The 23,722-nt window shown below is 54.0% G+C and overlaps 1 protein-coding gene and 1 pseudogene across 2 annotated transcripts in view; one reads left to right on the top strand and one right to left on the bottom strand.

Moving 5' to 3' along the window:
* Positions 1 to 844, top strand: part of LOC138762312 (insulin-like growth factor-binding protein 2) — a 49,636-nt gene extending 48,792 nt beyond the window's left edge. The window contains exon 4 of one of the 2 annotated variants that reach the window (XM_069936066.1): positions 563 to 844. In XM_069936066.1, the coding sequence (XP_069792167.1) occupies positions 563 to 676 (114 nt within the window). In that variant the 3' untranslated portion in view covers positions 677 to 844. The remainder of the gene's footprint in view (positions 1 to 562) is intronic. The other variant, XM_069936065.1, reaches the window with a different exon arrangement.
* A 1,021-nt stretch (positions 845 to 1,865) lies between these two features.
* On the bottom strand, positions 1,866 to 16,243 carry LOC138762310 (insulin-like growth factor-binding protein 5; annotated as a pseudogene).
* Positions 16,244 to 23,722: the final 7,479 nt, after the last annotated feature.

The following is a 23,722-nucleotide window of genomic DNA, read 5'->3' as shown; positions in this document are numbered from 1 at the left end:
GGAGGACCATCGCCTTCCCAAGATTGTGTTATATGGCGAGCTCTCCACTGGCTACCGAGACAGAGGTGCACCAAAGAAGAGGTACAAGGACTGCCTAAAGAAATCTCTTGGTGCCTGCCACATTGACCACCGCCAGTGGGCTGATATCGCCTCAAACCGTGCATCTTGGCGCCTCACAGTTCGGCAGGCAGCAACCTCCTTTGAAGAAGACCGCAGAGCCCACCTCACTGACAAAAGACAAAGGAGGAAAAACCCAACCCCAACCCACCAATTTTCCCTTGCAACCGCTGCAACCGTGTCTGCCTGTCCCGCATCGGACTTGTCAGCCACAAACGAGCCTGCAGCTGACGTGGTCATTTACCCCTCCATAAATCTTCGTCTGCGAAGCCAAGCCAAAGAAGAAAAACATCTTGCTGTGTAGCCTCTGTATTTGTTCATGAAGTCTGTGGACAGTTGTCATTGACACGTCCACATTAGTGTGCTCTTGGTTCCTAATGATGTTCCAAACTGTTGATGCTAAGGTTTGGGTGGCGTCTCTTACTGTTTTATTCTCATTTTCCAGCCTCATAACGGCTTCTTTGCCTTTCAATGGCACAACTCTGGTCCTCATGTTGAAAAATGGCAACTACAGACTCCAAAGGTGATCAAAAGATTAGAGGAAGCGCAGCACCAATGAAGCAATTAAGCATATCCGCGTAAACACAAACACCTGAAGCCAAATGTCCCAAACATTACGGTGCCCTGAAATGGGGGAACCATGTATAAAACGTGCTGTAATTTCCACATGGTCAAACCAACACGTAAACAAATAACCTTGAATAAAATCTGGAATGTGCACTTTAAATCACGTGAATTGTTTGATTACAAATTTAAAACTGGACCCCAGGGGCAAATAAAGGGAAAAAGTGTCTTTGTCCCAAGCATTATGGAGGGCCCTATATTCTCCCCACATCCCAACTCCCCCCACATTCTGTCCCTCATCCACAGATTGGGGAGGGGATAACAATTTACAGTCAGTAATCAACCCAGTGACCCAACCCACACAGTCACAAGGGGAACATGCAGACTCCACACAAACAGCACCGGTGGTGGGGATTGAACCAAAGTGACTAGAGCCGTGAGGTAGCGACACTACCTGCACAGAGGGGCAGTAGCTGCCAACCTGACACTGTCTGAGCCAGGGGTGGGTGCTGCGAGGGGCCAGGGCAAGGACAGAGTACGTTGCAGATGACACACAGCTGGTCAAAGGGACTGCGGGGAGGCCAGCAGGCCACAGGGGCCCCCAGCGCGTGGCCATGGCAGCAGGGAAGGAAGGAAAGTATCCATCAGGCCCGCTGACAGGAGTCAGGCTGTACCCAGGGGGACACAAGGATGACTACCCAGAGGCTTCCGCTTCTGTGTGCAGACCCTGGCGCTTGCCACCAGGAGGCATCATAATCAGTTTGCCCTGCCCCCTGGTGCAGTAAGGTTCTGCAGTAGCACCCAAGGGTGAAGATCGGAGGGAAGATGCACTGTCAGGAATAGTAGCATACTTGCCTGAGTGGAGTTCAGCCGGCTAGCGAAGTTTCAGTTACATTGACAGGCTAGTGGGATCCTCTAGCTCTGGGGAGGTGACTGGCCCACACCCTCTCCCCCACCAACAGAGTCGGGCCAGAAGGAAGACACACAAAGCAACAGAGCCCTCGTCCCCTGATCCCAACCCCTGCCTGCACTCCCGGTCTTGTCCCCTACTTTCTCGCCCCTTGTCCTGTGCCCCCTGGTCTTGCCCCCACTCTCTTGCCCTGTGCCCTCATCCTGTTTTGCCCCCTACTCTCTCACCCCTTCCTCTTGTGCCCCCTGGTCTTTACCCCCTACCTTCAACCCCATTGCTCTCTCCCTTTCGCCCCACAGCCTGCCCTCATGCCCCCTGCCCTCTCGCCTGGATACTCCCAGCCAGTGGTCCTGCACTCGTCTACAGTACTTTCCATCAACTCACGGGGAGTTTGAGAGTTAAAAGTCTGCTTGCCTGATGACATTGGGCCTCACGTGCTAAAAATGAACAAAATCACCCAGTCTCGAGGCTTTTTGTCTCTTAAAAATCAAAATTCCATTAGCAAAAGGTTCTTTTGTGGAGAACTAAAGGGAAACAAAACCACCTGTGGTAGTCGGCCAAATCTGCCATCCCAAAAAGTAACATATCATACTAGTTTGTAAAATTATTATACCTTAGGTTTTTTGCTGCACTCATGGTCAAACTGTTTAGAGTCTTTAAGTTGACCAACAGCTCAGAAGTGCCTGGTGGGATGGTGGGCGTAGCAGAGGCTACGTGCAGGGTGCTGGTCAGTCACTCCAGGCTGTGACACTGGAAGGCGTGGTGGGTGTAATCCGAGCCAGGCAGCTTGAAGCCATACTTGTCCACGCACCAACACAGGCCTCTCCGCTTCCCCTTCGAGGGCTTGCACTAGGGCAAGAATCCAGACTCACATTAGCGCAGGACAGGGCTACCAATGCAGACCCACGCACGACACCGGGAGCAGGAACAGGGTCAGCCGCACACACGTCCTGGAGGCAGAGAGGGCCATTCAGCCCAACTCCTAACTGACAGGGATAGGAGGCCAGTCTGTCCCACAGCTGCTGGTCAGGGATGGGAGAGAGTCAGAGAGGGGGGTGAGGGGTGGGGAGACGGAGCCACTGCTGGAAATAGGATTCATACAGATGGGAAGGAGAATAGAGAGGGTGGGGACAGGGGGGTGGTTTGGGGAGAGGGTGGGGACAGGGGGTGGGGATGGGGCAAGGGTGGGGACAGGGGAAGGGGAGAGGTTGGGGACATCTGGTGGGGATGGGGAGAGGGTGGTACTGGAAGAAGAGAGGGTGGGGACAGGGGTAGGGATGGGGAGAGGGTGGGTACTGGAAGGAGAGAGGGTGGAGATGGGGAGAGGGTGGGTACTTGGTGGGGACGGGATGGGGATGGGGAGAGGGTGGGTACTGGAAGGAGAGGATGGGGACAGGGGGTGGGGATGGGGAGAGGGTGGGTACTGAAAGTAGAGAAGGTGGGGACAGGGGGTGGGTATGGGGAGAAGGTGGGGACAGGGGGTGGGGATGGGGAGAGGGTGGGGATGGGGAGAGGGTGGGGATGGGGAGAGGGTGGGGATGGGGAGAGGGTGGTACTGGAAGGAGAGTGGGTGGGGATGGGGAGAGGGTGGGTTCTGGAAGGAGAGGGTGAGTACTGGAAGGAGAGGGTGGGGACAGGGGATAGGGAGAGGGTGGTACTGGGTGGGGATGGGGAGAGAGTGGGTACTGGAAGGAGAGAGGGTGGGGACACCTGGTGGGGATGGGGAGAGGGTGGTACTGGAAGGAGAGAGGGTGGGGACAGGGGATAGGGAGAGGGTGGTACTGGGTGGGGATGGGGAGAGGGTGGGTACTGGAAGGAGAGAGGGTGGGTACTGGAAGGAGAGAGGGTGGGGACACCTGGTGGGGATGGGGAGAGGGTGGTACTGGAAGGAGAGAGGGTGGGGACTGGAAGGAGAGAGGGTGGGGGTGGGGAAAGGGGATTGTGGGGGAGAAGGGGTGGGGATGGGGAGAGGTCATGGAGAGGGTGGGGATGGGGAGAGGTCATGGAGAGGGTGGGGATGGGGGGTGGAGGTGGGGGAGAGGGTGGGGATGTGATTAGGATCTGACCCCCACACAAAGGCTTGGTACTAACCCCCACCAGAGGGTCTGTGCACTCACCTGCTTGCGTTTATAGAGTCCCTTGCGGTCACAGTTGGGGATGTACACGTCGAGGGGGCTGAGAAAGACCGCCTTGTTCAGGCTCTGGAGCACCACGTCCATCTGTCTGCGGCATGGACCCTGTGGCCAGTGGACAACCCGTTATACAGACCCAATGGGCAGTGGATACGTGGGCCTCACTCAACAACATGGCCATATGCAGAACCCACACGAGCCTCATCCCCCCAATGCTATCAGATGGGGTTTTTGCACTGGTGGTGGGGGAACACTGAGGTGGGGGCTGGTCACAATTTGATGGGGTGTGCGCAGAGAAGGGGGGTAGTTCAGTAAGGAAGGAAGCAGGGAGGGTGTTGGGGCTCATGCAGTGAGGGGGTAATGGGGTTCGTGCAGTGAGGTTTTTTTTAATGGTGTTCGGGGTTGATGGGGTTCAGGGTGACAGGATTGGGGGTGATGGAGTTCAGGGGTAATGGGGTTTTGGCAGTAAGGGAGGATGAGGTTCAGGGAATGATGGGGTTGGGGGTGATGGGATTTGGGCAGTGAGGGAGGATGGGGGGGCCTGGGGGTTCATGCTGTGAGGCAGGGAACAGAGGGAGTTGCATTTTAGTGAGGGTGACCCCAGTGGATCAGCAACCTCCTCCCTCACTTCCCACAGTAAACGAGGGTAAATCTCGTCTGGTCCTGACGTGTCTTCCCACTTCCCGCCCTGCCCCACGCCCGGACTCACCAGCTCGGACTCGTGCTTGTGACCGGTCTGATGCCGATCGTGGGCCGTGTTCTCCGAGGATGAGATGACCTTGGACACCCGCAGTCTCTTCTCCCGGTCCTTCTTCAGTGCCTCCACCTTGTGGTTGGACAGACGCGTGTGCTTCTTCACCATGGGGATGTAGACATCCTCTGGTGCTTCTGGTGTTGCCAGCTCATCAAACGCTGGAGGTCCCTTCCCTACCAACGACAGGATAGGGTCAAACATTGTCCTGATTAGACAGACCACGGCCAGATATACAACAAATCACAGATTACACCTCACTGCAGTCAAACAGTTTAAAGCTCCCTCCGCCCCTTCCCATCACACACTCCCAGGGTCAGACACAGAATCAAGCTCCCACCACACCTTCCCATAACATAATCCTGGGGTCAGGCACAGAGTGAAGCTCCCTCCACACAGTCCCATCTCACACTCCCAGGGTCCGACAGAAAGTGAAGCTTCCTTCACACTGTCCTGTCACACACTCCCGGGGTCAGATACAGAGAGAAGCTCTCTCCACACCATCCCATCACACACTCCTGGGGTCAGACACGGAGTCAAGCTCCTTCCACACCGTCCCATCACGCACTCCCAGGGTCAGACACGGAGTCAAGCTCCTTCCACACCATCCCATCACACACTCCTGGGGTCAGACACAGAGTGAAGCTCCCTCCACACCGTCCCATCACACACTCCTGGGGTCAGACACAGTGTCAAGCTCCTTCCACACGGTCCCTTCACACAGTCCCGGGGTGGGGAGAGTATGAATGTGACCAGTTGGAATGAGTTTCGACTGCTATTCATTGATGCAGACTGTTTGCATTATTGAACACTCTTGTTGACTAATCTCTGACCCCAATAACGGGAACTGTTTGGCATTGGGAAGTTGGGCCATTCCGTGTCCTCCTCTTATGATTGAAACTCGAGTGCTTGATGTTCAGTTAGAGATCCAGCTACCTCCGACTGAACTGCAAGTTCAATGGTTAAACAACTGCAAGGTCTGTTCCTGCTCTCTGTGACTGCCTCTTCCTGCCAGGCCGACTGCTTCAAACTCTCCTGGTTTCCAGACCCTCTCTTCTCTCACACCTTTCACTTTCTGTTGAAAATTCTGAGTTCAATAAGTGGCCAGGACCAGACGAGATTTACCCACGGTTACTGTGGGAAGCGAGAGAGGAGGTTCTTGAACCATTGGTGATGATCTTCACCTTGTGACTGGGGACAGGAGAAGTACCGGAGGATTGGAGGGTTGTAAATGTTCCCCTGATCTGCAAAGGGCTGGAGATAACCAAGGAAATTACAGTCCCATGAATCTCCCTTCAGTGTTGGAGACAATCCTGAGACACACGATTTACAAGCATATACAGACGTATAATCGGGTTAGGTATAGTCGTCATGGCTTTGTCAGGGGAAGGTTGCATCCCATGAGCCTGACTGAATTCTTTGAGGATGTGACAAAGCAGATTGATGAGGGTAGAGTAGTGGATGTGGTGCTTATGGGTTTCAGTGAGGCATTTGATCTGGTTCCCCATGCAAGGCTCATTCAAAAAATAGGGAGGCCTGGGATCCAAGGAGGCCTTGGTGTCTGGGTACAGAGAAGGCAGAGAGTGGTCATAGGTGGTTCATATCCTGCATGGAGGTCGGTGACCAGTGGTGGTCACAGGGATCTGTTCTGGGACCCCTCCTCTTGGTGGTTTTTATAAATGACCTGGATTGTGCAATGGAAGGGTAGAAGGGTGGGTTGGTAAGTCTGCGGATGACACGAGGGTTGTGGGTGTCGTGGATAGTCTGGTGGGCTGCCAGATGTTACAGAGGGTCACTGATAGGATGCAGAGCTGGGCTGGGATGTGGCAGATGGAGTTTAATCCAGAAAAGCGTGAAGTGGTTCATGTCAGGAGGACAAATTTGAAGGCGGAATCCAATGCTAATGGGAAGATGCTGAGCAGTGTGAACGGACTGAGAGATCTTGGGGTCCACGACCATGGGGACTCAAAGCTGCTGCGTTGGGGACAGAGAAGGTTTTCAAAGGTTGTAGAGGGATCTGGACCAACTGGGAAAATGGGCTGTAAAATGGCAGATGGAATTTAATGCAGACAAGTGTGAGCTGTGACATTTTGGAAGGACAAACCAAGAAAGGACAGACACAGTAAATGGTCGGGCACTGAGGAGTGCGGTAGAACAGAGGGATCTGGGAATACAGATACATAATTCCCTGAAAGTTGCGTCACAGGCGGACAGGGTTGTAAGATTATGGCATCTTGGCCTTCATAAATCAAAGTATTGAGTACAGGAGTTGGAATGTTATGGTGAAGTTGTACAAGACATTGGTGAGGCCAAATTTGGAGGATTGTGTGCAGTTTTGGTCACCGAACTACAGGAAAGATATCAATAGGATAGAAAGAGTTCAGAGATGATTTTCTAGGATGTTGCCCGGACTTCAGGAACTGAGTTACAGGGAAAGGTTAAACAGGTTAGGACTTTATTCCCTGGAGCAGAGAAGAATGAGGGGAAATTTGATCGAGGTATTTAAAATTATGAGGGGGGACAGACAGAGTAAATGTAGATTGGCTTTTTCCACTGAGGGTGGGTGAGATACAAACCAGAGCACATAGGTTAAGGGTGAAAGGGGAAAAGTTTAGGGGCAACATGAGAAGGAACTTCTTCACACAGAGAGTGGTGGGGGTGGAACGAGCTGCCAGCTGAGGTGATGAATGTGGGCTCAGTTTTAACATTTAAGAAGAATTTGGACAGGTACATGGATGGGAGGGCTATGGAGGGATATGGTCTGGGTGCAGGTCAGCGGGACTGGCCAAAAAAAAAAAGGTCCATCACAGACTAGAAGGGTCAAATGTTTTTTTCTGTGCTGTAATGTTCTATGGTTCTATGGACACAGAAGGAATAGACTATTCAGCTCATTGAGCACACCATTGAATAATGAGCTGATCCATTTCCCCACTCATCCCCACTGCTTGACCTTCTCCCCATAACCTTTGATGCCCTGGCTAATCAAAAAACTGATGAATCTCTGCCTTAAATACACCCAATGACCTGGCCTCCACGACCGTCCGTGGCAACAAATTCCACAGATACCCGCCCTCTGGCTGAAGAAATTTCCCCACATTTCTGTTCTAAGTGGACACCCTTCAATCCTGAAGTTGTGACCTATTGTCTCAGACTCTCCCACCTGGGGAATAACCTTTCTCATCTCACTTAACCTCAGTGAAAAACTCTTTTTGTTTACTCGATCTGTACCTATCATCGAAAGATTAGAAGAGCCTCTTCTTCCACTCCCTGAATGCTCCAGAAGATTTTGCAATTGCAAATTTTGGCGATATAATGAATCTGGAGTCCAGACCAATCTGAAGCAACTTCAGTAGATGGATGGAAGGAGTGGGAACAGGGCTGGCCCAACATCTCACAGTAAGTGAGGGGGCTGTGTCTCCCTGCAAATCCCAACCTGTTTAATTTTTCCTTGTAACTCAACTCCTCAAGTCTGTGTAACATCCTAGTAAATCTTCTCTGCTCTCTTTCAATCTTATTGATTCCTTCCTGTCGTTAGGTGACTAGAACTGCACACAATCCTCCAAATTTGGCCTCACCAATGTCTTAAACAAATTCAACATAACATTCCAACTCCTGGACTCAATACTTTGATTTATTGAAGGCCACTACGTCAAAATCTCTCTTTACGACCCTACCCACCTGTGATGCCACTTTCAGGGAATTATGTATCTCTATTCCCAAATCCCTCTGTTCTACCGCACTCCTCAGTGCCCGACCATTTACTGTGTATGTCCTTTCTTGGTCTGTCCTTCCAAAATGCAACACCTCACACTTGTCTGCATTAAATTCCATCGGCCATTTTCCCAGCTGGTCCAAATCCTTTTGCAACTTTTGAAAACCTTCCTCACTGTCCACAACGCCTCCAATCTTAGTGTCATCTGCAAACTTGCTGATCCAGTTCACCACATTATCATCAAGATCACTGATACAAACAACAAACAACAATGGTCCCAACACCGATCCCTGAAGCACCACTAGTCACAGGCCTCCATTCTGAGAAGCATCATCCACCACTACCCTCTGCCTTCTCCCACACGGCCAATTTCAAATTCAGTTTACAACCCCTCCATGGACACCTCGTCTCTGAACCTTCTGAACTAACCTCTCATGTGGGACCTTGTCAAAGGACTCACTAAAGTTCATGTAGACAACATCCACAGCCTTTCCTTCATCAATCTTCTTAGTAACCTCCTCAAAAAACTCATTAAAAAGATTCATTAAACACGACCTGTCACTCAAAGCCCTGCTGACTGTCGTTAATCAGCCCTTGGCTGTCCAAATACTTGTATACCCGATCTCTCAGAACACCCTCCAGTAATTTACCTACTACTGACGTCAGGATCACTGTCCTATAATTACCTGGATTACTTTTGGAACCTTTTTTAAACAACGGAACAACATGAGCTACCCTCCAATCCTCCAGCACCCCACCCGTGGATAAGAATGTTTTAAATATTTCTGCCAGAGCCCCTGTAATTTCTACACTAGTCTCCAAGGTCAGAGGGAATATCATATCCTGTCCAGGGTATTTATCCACCTTTATTCACTGTAAGGCAGCGTACCTCCTCGTCGTTAATCTCCACATGTTCCATGACCCTTCTGCTAGTTTCCCTTCCTTCCTTATTCACTCTGCCAGTTTTCTGTGTAAATATTGATGCAAAAAAAACTGTTTGCGATCTCCCCAATCTCGTGAGGCTCCACACATAGACGACCACTCTGATCCTCTCTAGGGCACCAATGTTGTCCTTTACTATCCTTTTACCCTTAACATACTTGTAGAAACCCTGTGGCTTTACCTTCAAGTTATCTTCCAAAGCCCCCTCATTTCCTTCTTAAGTATTTAATTACATTTTCTCTACTCTTCTAGTACCTCACTTGCTCCCTGTTGCCTGTACCTGTTATTCACCTCCCACTTCTTCACCAGATCACCAATATCCCCTGAAAACCAAGGTTCCCTCTGCCTGTCAACTTTGCCTTTAATCCTGACAGGAACAGGCAAACACTGCCCTCTCACCATTTCACCTTTGAAGGCCGTCCACTTACTGAACACGTCCTTGCCAGAAAACAACATCTCCCAATCCACTCTTCCTAGATCCTTTCTCATTTCCCCAAAATTGGCCTTTCTCCAATTTAGAATCTCAACTCGAGGACTAGACCCATTCTTCTCCATAATTAACTTGAAACTAATGACATTATGGTCACTGGACCCAAAATGTTCACCTACACAGACTTCTGTCACTTGATCTGTCTGGTTCACTAATAGGAGATCCAGTATCGCATCCTCTCTTGTTGGTACCTCTACATATTGATTTAGAAAACTTTCTTGAACACATTTGACAAACTCCAAGCCCTTTCACATTTTGGGAGTCTCAGTTGATAGGTGGAAATTAAAATCTCCGAATACCACAACTTTCTGTTTCTTACATCGGTCTGCTGTCTCCCAACAGATTTGCCCCTCCAATTCTCTCCAACTATTGGGCGGTCTATAATACACCCCTATCAGTATGGTCTCACCTTTCCCATTCCTCAGCTCCACCCATATGGCCTCTCATGTGTTGAGCTACATTATCTTCCCGTTTCTAGCCTAACCATCACGTGGCACAGGTAGCAATCCTGAGATCACCACTTTGGAGGTCCTGTGCTTCAACTTTGCACCCAACTCCCTAAACTCTCCTAGCAGAACCTCCTCACCCTTCCTACCCACATCATTGGTCCCTACATGGACCACCACATCTGGGTGCTCACCCTCCCTCCTGAGATTAGGGAGAACTCAATCCGAGATATCGCAGACCCTGGCACCAGGGAGGCAACAGATCATCTGGGATTCTCACTCGCTCCCATAGAACCTCATATCTGTCCCCCCAACTATCGAATCCCCTGTCACTACTGCTCCCCTCTTTTCCCTCCTTCCTTCCTTCCTCAGTTGAGGGCCCAGTCTCAGTGCCAGAGACATGACCAGAACAACCTAACCTGTCCCTGGCAGGTCGTCCCCACCAGCAGTATCCAAAACAGTATATTGTTTCTGGGAATGGCCACAGGGGTGCTCTGCTCTCTCTGTCTATTCCCCTTCCCTCTGCTGACAGGCACCCAGCTACCTCCCATTTGGGGGGAGGTGACCATCTCCCTGAAACTCCTCTCGATCATTCTCTCAAATGATTTGCAGTGCATCTCGATCCAGTTCCCAATCTAGGTTTGTCAGGGAACAGCAGCTGGATGTACCTTTTGCAGGTGTAGTTGTCACAGATAATTGTGCTGTCCCAGATCCGGACCAATCCACTGCCCCAGTTGACTGCATTACCTCCTCATTTAATTAGAGGATTAAACTTGCTCGCCTGGCCTCTTCCTCTGGCAACTCCCCCTTCCCCCATGTGGAAGACTGCCCATTAGTTCCCCTCCAAATCTTTCCCCTCTCCCCTCCTGCAGTCAGCACTCCTATTGCTTCACCTGATCCACTCTCCTCTGGTTGAGTCGAACTCCATCAGCTCCCACTCAGCTTTTGTTACTGCTGGGAGAAAAGGCCCAGGCTCTGAGCCCCTCCTTCTCCATCCCTCCCTCCAGTCCTGGTTCCACACCCTCTCCAGCTTCATGATATAAAATTTTAATTTAAACCTACAGTGTGGTAACAGGCCCTTTCGGCCCACGAGCTCGTGCTATCCAATTCACCCACAATTAGTCTACAACTCCCGGTACGTTTTGAATGGTGGGGGGGGGGGAACCAGAGCCCATGGGGAAAACAAACAAACTCCTTCCAGACAGTGCGGGATTCGAAGCCTGTTCCCGGTCGCTGTCACAGAGTTACGCTAACTGTTATGCGAACTGTGTTCCACCTCATACCCCACCCACACTTCCATAGCCCACCTGCTCCCTGCATCACTTCCCATGCCCCTCTACCCTTGCTCTCTCTGGCCTCTCCCCCTGACCCCTGCCTTCTATCTCCTTCTACCTGCACCCTCTGACCCACCCTCCATCCCTGCCTCATGCACTCTACCCCTCTTCCCTCGAACCCCTGTCCTCCATCCCCGCCACATAACCCCTGCATTTCTACCCTGCCCTCCTTCCCTCTACCTCCTGACCCATTGCCTCTGATGCCCACCCCCACCCAGCACCCTACAGAATCACATTACCATCCAGTTGTCAGTGGCAGTGGTGATATCCCCTGCCCGCTTTCTCCCTGAGTCCCACCCACCCTGACTTTGTTTCAGCGACCGCAACTGGGGCAGGAGCAGTGGGTGCTCATGGGCAGCTGTTAGTCAGGAAGCTGCCCGGACATTGCTTAGTGTGGAACCCTCAGGAACTGTGGGATGACGTGAGAGGTTAGGAGAGTGGTGGTGGGGGGTGGGGGGGGGGTCGGTGGTCACATTGCAGGGCCCCAGACACACTGTCCGAGCAGGATGGGACTCTCTGCTGTTCAGCATCACTGAACTCTCTTGATTGCAGGAACAAGTGGATGGAAACCTAACCCACCCCCCCCCCCCATCCCGACCTCATGCCCAGCACCAGGGGTGCACACACTTTGCTAGGGGCAGTACTGAGGGGATGTCACACTGTGGGAGGGGCAGTACTGAGGGGGGTCACACTGTGGGAGAGGCAGTACTGAGGGGGGGTTCACACTGTTGGGGGGCAGTACTGAGGGGGGTCACACTGTGGGAGGGGCAGTACTGAGGGGGGTCACACTGTGGGAGGGGCAGTACTGAGGGGGGTCACACTGTGGGAGGGGCAGTACTGAGGGGGGTCACACTGTGGGGGGGCAGTACTGAGGGGGGTCACTGTGGGGGGGGCAGTACTGAGGGGAGTCACACTGTGGGAGGGGTAGTACTGAGGGGGTCACACTGGGAGGGGCAGTACTGAGAGGGGTCACACTGTGGGGGGGCAGTACTGAGGGGAGTCACACTGTGGGGGGGCAGTACTGAGGGGAGTCACACTGTGGGAGGGGCAGTACTGAGGGGGTCACACTGGGAGGGGCAGTACTGAGAGGGGTCACACTGTGGGGGGGCAGTACTGAAGGGGGTCACACTGTGGGGGGGGGCAAGACTGAGGGGGTCACACTGTGGGAGGGGCAGTACTGAGGGGGTCACACTGTGGGAGGGGCAGTACTGAGGGGGTCACACTGTGGGAGGGGCAGTACTGAGGGAGGTCACACTGTGGGAGTGGCAGTACTGAGGGAGGTCACACTGTGGGAGGGGCAGTACTGAGGGGGGTCACACTGTGGGAGGGGCAGTACTGAGGGGGGTCACACTGTGGGGGGGGAAGTACTGAGGGGGGGTCACACTGTGGGGGGGCAGTACTGAGGGGGGTCACACTGTGGGAGGGGCAGTACTGAGGGGGGTCACACTGTGGGAGGGGCAGTACTGAGGGGGGTCACACTGTGGGAGGGGCAGTACTGAGGGGGGTCACACTGTGGGAGGGGCAGTACTGAGGGGGGTCACACTGTGGGAGGGGCAGTACTGAGGGGGGTCACACTGGGAGGGGCAGTACTGAGAGGGGTCACACTGAGGGAGGGGCAGTACTGAGGGAGGGGCACTACTGAGGGAGGCCACTGTGGGAGGGGCACTACTGAGGGGGGTCACAATGTGGGAGGGGCAGTACTGAGGGGATGTCACACTGTGGGAGGGGCAGTACTGAGGGGGGGTCACACTGTGGGAGGGGCAGTACTGAGGGGGGTCACACTCTGGGAGGGGCAGTACTGAGGGGGGGGGGAGTCTCATGGGTCATTACTGAGGGAGGGCCACTCTGGCAGCACTGCCCCCCCCCCCACAGTGGGACCCTCCCTTAGCAGCATCACCTCCCCATCCTCTCCTTCCACTCTGAGCCTGTGAGGGTCTCCTGTCCATTCTGTACCTTCTCCCACAGTATGTGTTCCCCATTCTATAGGGCAGCGCTGTTACAGCACCAGCATTTGGGGCCGGACCAGGGTTCAAATCCCACGCTCTCAGCAAGGAGTTTGTACCTTCTCCCCCTGTCTGCATGGGCTTCCCCCAGGGGCTCCGGTTTCCTCCCACCGTTTGAAATATAAGGGGGTGTAGGTCCAAATTCTTAAATGTTAAAAATGAGCTGCTTTCACCAGCTGAGCTGTCAGCTCATTCCACACCCCCACCCCTCTCTGTGTGAAGAAGTTCTCCCTAAACCTTTCCCCTTTCACCCTTAACTCAAGTCCTCTGGTTTGTATCTCACCCAACCTCAGTGGAAAAAGCCCATCTACATTTATTCTGTCCACCCACCAAACAGTGCTGTAAATAAAAATGTTAATTTAACACCATCTCCTCTGTCTGAAACCAGCGCCCTGCCCTCGAACCACACTGCACCTTGCCAAGGAACAGCATTCCAGGGAATCCTGCCTGGCATTTGCACCGTCAGCTGCCCCAGGCCATTCAGCATCTGGATTGGGCGCCAGCACCTGCATTGGGGCCCAGCACCTGCCATTGGGGCGCCTAGCACCTGCATTGGGGCGCCAGCACCTGCATTGGGGGCGCCAGCACCTGCATTGGGGCGCCAGCACCTGCATTGGGGCGCCAGCACCTGCATTGGGGCGCCAGCACCTGCATTGGGGCGCCAGCACCTGCATTGGGGCGCCAGCACCTGCATTGGGGCGCCAGCACCTGCATTGGGGCGCCAGCACCTGCATATTGGGGCGCCAGCACCTGCATTGGGGCGCCAGCACCTGCATTGGGGCGCCAGCACCTGCATTGGGGCGCCAGCACCTGCATTGGGGCGCCAGCACCTGCATTGGGGCGCCAGCACCTGCTTGGGGCGCCAGCACCTGCATTGGGGCGCCAGCACCTGCATTGGGGCGCCAGCACCTGCATTGGGGCGCCAGCACCTGCATTGGGGCGCCAGCATCTGAAGCACAGCTGGAGGGGTGGCACGATGGGTGGGATAGTCTGGGAAAATGCAAACTGAGAGCTGCAGCTGGAAGAAAAGTCCAAACATCTGGCAGCCGATGCACATCGGGTTGAAGGCGGTAAACAATGGGATCAGCTGCCTGTCACATCTGGACCAGGGACCGAGACCCGGGCGCTCACATGGCCCCAACACACACGAGTTACTGGCCTCCTCCCCCTGCTATTCCCATCCTCGGGAAGGTCACAGCTCCACACCTGGGACCGGGCAGTTAACCCTGGCGGCTCCCCGCTCCGCTCCCCGCCCCCCCCACCTCACCTCATGCAGACACCCCCCCCCTGCAGTGTTTCTTGCCCATTCTAATCCCCCACCCTTCCAGAGCTCTTCCCTTGCTCACACGCCTTCTCTCCCCCTCCCATCCCCTCATTCCTCGCCAGCCCCACGTCTGACCCCGACCCCGACCGCGACGTCACTGAGGTCTGAGGACAGTCGGGGAGACGCGTCTTTCGCCGCCACTTTCCGCCGTCTCCAAAAGTCCCAGATCCTGAGTTTGATACTTTTGCGCCGGAGCCCGGGGGGGGGGTGGGGGGGGGACTGCGCCGGAGCCCGGGGGGGGGACTGCGCCGGAGCCCGGGGGGGATGGGGGGGGGGACTGCGCCGGAGCCCGGGGGGGATGGGGGGGGGACTGCGCCGGAGCCCGGGGGGGGTGGGGGGGGGACTGCGCCGGAGCCCGGGGGGGATGGGGGGGGGACTGCGCCGGAGCCCGGGGGGGTGGGGGGGGGACTGCGCCGGAGCCCGGGGGGGGGGTGGGGGGGGACTGCGCCGGAGCCCGGGGGGGGTGGGGGGGGGGACTGCGCCGGAGCCCGGGGGGGGGGTGGGGGGGGGACTGCGCCGGAGCCCGGGGGGGGTGGGGGGGGACTGCGCCGGAGCCCGGGGGGGAATGGGGGGGGACTGCGCCGGAGCCCGGGGGGGATGGGGGGGGGACTGCGCCGGAGCCCGGGGGGGATGGGGGGGGGGACTGCGCCGGAGCCCGGGGGGGTGGGGGGGGGGGACTGCGCCGGAGCCCGGGGGGGGCTGGGGGGGGGACTGCGCCGGAGCCCGGTAGGGGTGGGGGGGGACTGCGCCGGAGCCCGGGGGGGGGTGGGGGGGGGACTGCGCCGGAGCCCGGAGGGTTACCCGGGGGGTTACCGGGGGCTGCGCCGGGGCCCGGGGGGGTTACCCGGGGGCTGCGCCGGGGCCCGGGGGGGTTACCCGGGGGCTGCGCCGGGGCCCGGGGGGGTTACCCGGGGGCTGCGCCGGGGCCCGGGGGGGTTACCCGGGGGCTGCGCCGGGGCCCGGGGGGTTACCCGGGGGCTGCGCCGGGGCCCGGGGGGGTTACCGGGGGCTGCGCCGGGGCCCGGGGGGGTTACCCGGGGGCTGCGCCGGGGCCCGGGGGGGTTACCCGGGGGCTGCGCCGGGGCCCGGGGGGGTTCACTCACCTGGCGTGGGCTCGGGGCTGCGCGGGGTCTTGGCCGTGCTACACACACCGCGGCCGTGGAGCAAAGCGTGTAGCGGCTTCTCCTCCTGCGGCTTCGGCAGACACTTGAGTCCGCGGCGCAAAGCTCGGTGTAAACGCCGCAGCTCCGACCCTCGTCCAGGCGCACGTCAGGCAACAGCCGCAGCCCGGCTCCTTGACCAGCTGACAGGCCGGCCGGACGGGGCCGAGCACACCGAGGTGGCCTTGTCATCGCACGGCGGGCAGTGGACCCGCGGACCCAGCGCCAGCAGCAGAAGCCCCCCGACAACAGCAGCAGAGCTGGAAGGCAGCCCACCATGTTGAGAGGTCTGGAGAACCCGCCCCCTCGCGCGGCCTCTCCACACACGGCAAAACTTCGGGAAAAGTTCCTTCAAACTCCTGCGGAAAGTTGTCAAATCGCCGCTGAAGCCCCCCCTTCCCGGAATGAAGTTGCCAGCGAGAGCAGGAACGACAAGGTGCAGAGTGTGGTCACGGAGGGGGTTTTAGGGGGGTGGGGAGGGGGGGGGGAGAGACTGCAATCTGCCGCCCAACTCCCAGCCACTCTTTTAAACCGGCTTCACGCTCTGCCCCGAGCTCTGAATAAACCCCTCCTCCCCGTCGCCTCTCCAAACAGCCGGCTCCGAGATCTGGGCTCACGCCGCCCTCCAACTCCCTGCTGGCACGGACCTTCCCTGTGGCATGAAGCAATGCACGAGGCCACTCAGCCCCTCGGACATCCCGCATCATGGGGGGCGGGGGCAGCCGAGGGGAGCGGCCCTTTGGCCGTCACCCTCTTTGGTTCCGCATGCCTTGGGGAGGATCGGATGAACGGTGGGACAGGAGTGCAGGGCCAACACCTGAGGGCCTGTGAAACCCAACACCGATTGAGACCCGCAGCTTTGAAATCCCCCATCCCTACCCTCACCCTTTGCCTGGAAGCAGGTCCAATTTCTGGCCTCAGTGTGAGGACAGGCAACCCATCTCCTCCAGCCACCTGGGAGGTGCCTCTTCACCTGACTGAAGCCTTGGATATAAATGTAGTCCTACAGCAGGGTAACAGGGTCCTTCAGACCCACTAGCATACAAACTCCTTACAGTCAGTTCCCCCCAAACTCTCACCTCACCATTTGACCCTCTCAGTCCAGTATCATCCTGTAATCTTGCCATGGAGGCTGGTCCCTCCTTCCAGAGGCTCAGGGTCCAGCATTGGACCACCGCTCAATGGATAGCGGGGGTTGGGCATTCACCCCATCATTATGGCTCTGCTCCCTGCAGATCTTTGCAACTGCACCTGCTTGTCAACCCCATGGACACGGCCTGGTGTGAGGACATGCTTGTGCCACCTGGCCACTAGGAAGGGCCTGGGGCCGAAATGCCAACTGCTGCCTCCCTGGCTTAGTTCTTTGACACTGTTGTGTGTGGTTCTCAGCCCTGAGTCAGGATCACAGTTCCCTGGGAATTCAAAAATGCACGGCCACCTGAGGAGAAATTCCTGTCTTTGCTCCCAGGCCTCAGGGTAAATGCCAACATTCCAGGACCTGACCCCCACCCTACCAATCCTCAGTGCTTTTCCAGGAGGCCCCAAGATCTCCACAGGCTTTGCAGTTTCCTCCACTAATGAGACAATCCATCACTGGTTGCACACTTGCCCAGACTAAACCACGTCCACCCCACTCACTGCACCTCTCCCTGCCCCTCTGCAACCTTCAGTGGTGGAACCTGGTGTAGAGTCGCCAAGCAATGTACAACATTATGAGAGGCACTGGGAGGTGGACAGTCAGCGCCTGTTTCCCAGGGCAGGATCAGCCAACACCAGAGGATGTGGGTACAAGTGAAGGAGGGACGTTTAGAGGAGATATCAGGGGTAAATCTATTTATACAGAGAGCTGTGAGGGCAGGAATGCCTTGCCAGGGATGGTGGTGGAGGCTGAATATTAGGGACATTTAAGAAAGTCTTCAACAGGCACCTGAATGGAAGTCAAATGTTCTCCGGTCCTCATGCATAACACGCAGACACACAACCAGATGTAACACACAAAACACACGTAGGACAAGCACTCAAATAAATAAATACTTTTGTTTTATACAAACGAGGGTCTCAGAGGGTCAGTGTGAGCTCCTCCTTTGATCAATCACCATTCTCATTGCCTGTGGGAAGAAAGATGGAGGGTTACAAGGTGAGCTGGTTTAGTCTATTTTTAAGGAATATATAGGTTGGCATGACCTCGAGGGCTGAAAGGCCTGTACTGTTCTGCATGTTCTATGCTCAAACTCTGGATCCAATTCTTATCATACTGTCAGCCAAGGTTTCAGCTCCAACCCCAGGCGTTGCCCACTCCATCCCTCTGACTGCATCCTTTCTCCGCCTGGGAATAGATGGCCTCTGTTTCCACTGTATGTTCCTATCTGTGGACCCCTCTGTGGGAGACCCGGAGACTCAGATGAATGGCAACCCTGACACAGCACAAATGAACCCCCTCGAGTGGATGAGTTGGGCAAACCCTCCTTTGTCAGTCCTTGACCAGCCCCTCAGTCACTTAGTCCTGAGAAGAGTAACCTCCCCACAGTAGAATTTCTGGGTCACCGTCTGCAACACTTCTCATGTAATGAACATTTTCCCATCCTGATGGCATGCTCTTCTCTCTTCTGCTGGTTTGTATACAGCTTTGGTTCCATGGAAGATGAATTTCACAGCCCCAGTGTGAGTGATGGAACAGCATCATTCCAAAGTGCACGATGTACAATCCACCTGTTGATTATTCCAGCAGATAAACTGCCCACCTCTCATTTCCCCACACTCCGTCTCTGCCTCTCTCATAACATGAGAAAGAGGCCATTTGGCCCACCCCTCTCTTCCCTCCCCGTCTCTCCATGTCCCTGCTTTTCTCTCTCCCTGCCTGCCAGTCTGCCCCTCTCCCCCCCCCCCCCTTCTCTCTGCTACTTGGCTCTGCCCATCTCTCTATTTCTCTCTTCCTTAGCCTTTGGCCTTGTATTCTCTCTCTCTCACTCACTCCACCCCCCTCTCTATTTCTCTCTCTCTCAGTTGCCTCCATCTTTACCTCAGTCTTTTAAAGAAGCAGCAAATGTGTTTTTGGAAGGTCAGTGAATTGAGAGTGGGTGGGAGTTGAGGCTGGTTTTGAAAATCCTTGACTATATTGAACTGTGGGGCAAGACTGAGGGTCTGGTCATTCTTTTTCACTGTTCTGCTGCTCCAAGTGTGGTTCATTTGAAGTGGAAAAGCTGCAGCCTGTTTCCCAGGGAGTCACAAACCAGAGATTTAAGGTGAGTGGGGAAAGCTGTTCACACAGGGACGGTGGGTGTGCGGAGTGAGCTGTCGGAAGTCGTGGGAGAGGCAGGGACAGTTACAATGTTGAAGAGGCATTCGGACAGACACATGCATAGTGGGGATATGGAACTAGCTTAGCTGGATTATCCTGGAGACGTCGGGCCGAACGGCCTGTTTCTGTGCTGTCAAACGGATTCGATTTCTTTTCTTCTCTGAATTCTTCACCCAAACCCTCTCTCAGGCATCTTTGCGCTTGATTCCTTCCCCTGTTCCTTTATTCATAAGGTAGTTCTGTCAGGGCTTGAAACAACTGATAGACAGGTCATCGAAACTTTCCAAGTGTAAGCTGTGGAGCTCAAGCCCATTGGCTTCGAAGCCACACATGAAATACCAGGGCTCCTGCACCCCTGGGCTTCAGAGAACGCACACTAATTTTAAATGTTGCCGAGGGATCAGGTTGGCAAAAATGTATCTTTTCAAGCAGACTTTGTCCGTCTGTCATCTGTCAGGGGGACGGTCCTGGAAAAGCTCTGGTCACCCACCAGGAGGCAGCAACATCTTGTCAAGCAAGATGGGAAAAACTTTCCCAAGAGTCAGATTCCCAACTCCCTGGATTATTCCCATGAGAGGAATCGGCTTTGAAGGTGAATTCACCACTTCATTCGAGACTCCCCAAATCTTACTGCTTCTGGATGAAATTATTCTCAGGGCAGTGTTAAATTCAAAGATACAGGCCCTCTTGGCCCACGAGTCCATCCGTGCAGCCCAACTACACCCAAATGACCTACAATCCCCGGTACATTTTGGAGGGTGGCCTGGTACACCAGGCTGCTGGTCGTTGACTTCAGCCCAGCGAAGAAAACGATCATTCCCCAGAGGATAGAGGAAAAGCTGATCTCTTCGACTCAACACCCCTCCCTGTAACTGGATTCTGGACTTCCTAACAGGAAGGTCAGTCTGTCCAGGTAGCAGAATGTCGAGTACCGTCACGCTGAACACTGGCCTAACTCAGGCTCATGACCTGTTCATGACCCTGACCCACGACGGCATTGCCAGGTCCAGTTCCAATAGAGTCATCAAGTTTGCAGAGGACACAACAGTCGCTTACCCTCATCAGCAACAAAGATGAGTTGCACGACTGGAAGAGGTGGAAAATCTTGTGGTGCTGTGTGAGAGGAACAACCTGGGTCTCAACGTGGACAAGATGAAGGATCATGGACTTCAGGAGGATCAGGAATGACCACCCTCCACTGCACATCAACAACTCTGTAGTGGAGTGACCAAGTTCCTTGGAGTTCTCTTAACTAGGGACCCGTCGTGGACACTCAACATCTCCTCACTTGTTGGGAGGGTGCAACAGCGACTGCACTTCCTGAGAAGACTGAAGTGGGCAAGGCCACCGGCCACCATCACCTCAACCTTCTACAGGAGCCCTATTGAGAGCATCCTGGCCGGCTGCATCACAGTCTGGGTACGGTTGCTGCAGAGAAATGGATCGGAGGTCAATCCACAGGACCATAAGAGTGGATCACTGGAGTCTCCCTCCCCCCCATCAACATGATCTACTGGGATTGTTGCCTGAAGAGGGTGCACAAAATTATTTTCTTCCTGCTCCCGTTGGGGATGAGATCCAGGAGGATCAGAGCTAGCACCACCAGGCTGAGGAACAGCTTCTTCCCATGGGCCAAACAACCAAAGGAACTGGTCACACTCACCCTCCGAGACCCTCATATTCACGAAACAATATTTATATAGGTGAATACTTGTCCTGCTTGTGTATTGTGTGTCTATCGGTGTGTTATGTCTGGGTGTGTGTTTGTGTGTTTTGTACCGAGGACCGGAGAACAGGGTTTTGTCGGGTGACAATAAGCTTGACTTGAAACCGGAGCACCCAGATGAAACCCACACAGACATGGGGAGAATGGACAAACTCCTTACAGACAGTGTGGGATTTGATCCTGAACCAATGGTGCTGTCAGTGTTGGGAAACCGAACGTTTATTGTCCAGCATGGACGGAGGGGGTGAGCTGCCTTTAAAAAGGCAGTGAGTTACAGAAATGTAGATGCTCAGAGAGATGTGGGTCCCGCCAGCACACAAACACCAAGCAAGGGGGCATTCAACAAGAGGCCACTCTTCCTGCACTGATCCCATTCTATGCTTCCCAAATTCCCATCAACTCCCCCTCCTCTAGACCCAATCCCTCACCCTCACACTGCGGGCAACCCACAACTGAACCGTGGGATAGAGTTGCAGAGTCACTCAGTGTGGAAACAGGCCCTTTGGCCAACATGCCCATACCATCCAAATGTCTTCCTGCCTGCCTGTGTTTAGCCCATCCCGTCCCATTCAACAGTTCCTGTCTCATCTCCCTCCTTTGGCAGCCCATTCTGTACACCCACCACCCTATGGTAAGTGAGAGGAAAGCCAGCCCTGCCACTGGTGTGGGCCCAGGCCTACTACTGACAGCTCCAAACAAACTTTCGAAGAAGACATGAGGTTGCTTTGGCCGAGAATGTGAAGGAAAACCCTAAGGGTTTCTCCAGGTATATTAAGAACAGCCAGTAAGGGATAAAGTTGGTCCCCTTGAAGATCAGAGACATCGGCTTTGTGTGGAGCCAGAAGAGATTGGGGTGATCATAAATCTTTTTTTTCCCCCAATCAGTGTTCACTCAGGAAGCAGGCACAGAGTCGTGGGAAGGAAGAAAAATAAGTAACAAGGTCATAGAACCTATACAGATTAAAGAGGGGGAAGGGCTTGCTGTCTTAAAGCAAATAGGGGTGGATAAATCCCAGGGCCTGACAGGATATTCCCTTGGACCTTGAGGGAGGCTGGTGTAGAAGTTGCAGGGACTCTGGCAGAAATATTTAAAATGTCCTTAGCCATGGGTGAGGTGCGGAGGATTGGAGGGGAGCTCACCATGTTCTGTTGTTTAAAAAAGGCTCCAAAAGTAACTGGAAATTATAGGCCGGTGAGCCTGAAGTCAGTAGTAGGTAAATTATTGGAAGGTGTTCTCAGAGATTGGACAACCAGAAAGTGATTAGGGGCAGTCAACATGGAAGATGGTAGGTCGTGTTTAACCAATCTTGTAGAGTTTTGAAGAAGTTACCAGGCAAGTATATGAAGGAAAGGCTGTGGATGTTGTGTACATGGACTTTAGAAACGCCTTTGACAAGGTCCCACGTGGGAGGTTAGTCAGGAAGGTTCAGACACGGTATTCATGGTGAAGTAGTGAACTGGATTTGACAATGGTTGGACGGGAGAAGCCAGAGAGTAGTGGTGGATGATCCTTCGCAGACTGGAGGCCTGTGACTAGTGGTGCCTCAGGGATCGGTGCTGGGACCATTGTTGTTTGTTGTCTATATCAATGATCTGGATGATAATGTGGTGAATTGGATCAGCAAGTTTGTAGATGACACTAAGATTGAAGGTGTTGCGGACAGTGAAGGTTTTCAAAGGTTACAGAGGGATCTGAACCAGCTGGAAAAATGGGCTGTAAAATAGATGGAATTTAATGCAGACAAGTGTGAGGTGTTGCATTTTGGAAGGACAAACCAAAAAAGGACGAACACGGTAAATGGTCGGGCACTGAGGAGTGCGGTAGAACAGAGGGATCTGGGAATACAGAGACATAATTCCCTGAATGTGGTGTCATAGGTGGACAGGGTTGTAAAGAGAGATTTTGGCATCTTGGCCTTCATAAATCAAAGTATTGAGTACAGGAGTTGAGGTGTTCTGGTGAAGTTGCGTAGATATTGATGAGGCTAAATTTAGAGAATTGTGTGCAGTTTTGGTCACCGAACTGCAGGAAGGATATCAATAAGATTGAAAGAGTTCAGAGAAGATGTGGCCTGAACTTCAGGAACTGAGTTACAGGTTAGGACTTTATTCCCTGGAGTGTAGAAGAATGAGGGGAGATTTGATCAAAGTATTTAAAATTAAGAGGGGATCAGATAGAGTAAATGTAGGCAGGCTTTTTCCACTGAGGGTGGGTGAGATACAAACCAGAGGACATGGCTTAAGGGTGAAAGGGGAAAGTTTAGGGGGAACATGAGGGGATCTTCTTCACACGGAGAGTGGTGGGGGTGTGGAATGAGCTGCCAGTTGAAGTGGTGAATGTGGGCTCAGTTTTAACATTTAAGGTACATGGATGGAAGGGATATGGAGGGTTATGGACTGTGTGCAGGTCACTGGGACAAGGCAGAAAATGGTTTGGCGCAGACTGGAAGGGCTGAAGGGCCTGTTTCTGTGCTCTAGTATTCTATGGTTATGTTGAAGACCACAGTCAAAATGAATTGGAAACAATGCCCCCTCCTAACAGACGACTATTTATTTATTTATTTAGACATGCATCACAGTAACAGGGCATTTCTGCCCAAGAGTCTGTGCTGCCCCAATATACACCCAATTAACCTACATCCTGGTATGTTTTGAAGGGTAGGGAAAGCTGGAGCCCCTGGGGAAAACCCACACAGACATCAGGAGAATGTACAACTCCTTACAGACAGTGTGGGATTTGAGCACTGCTCCAGATTGCAGGTGCTTTAAAGATATTGCACAAACCATTCTGCCCTGTCAACACATGGAGCATA

The sequence above is a fragment of the Narcine bancroftii genome, chromosome 4 (assembly GCF_036971445.1).
Source record: "Narcine bancroftii isolate sNarBan1 chromosome 4, sNarBan1.hap1, whole genome shotgun sequence".
Taxonomy (NCBI): domain Eukaryota; kingdom Metazoa; phylum Chordata; class Chondrichthyes; order Torpediniformes; family Narcinidae; genus Narcine; species Narcine bancroftii.
The sequence above is the reverse complement of the archived record's forward strand: the minus strand, read 5'-3'. Positions and strand labels throughout refer to the sequence as shown.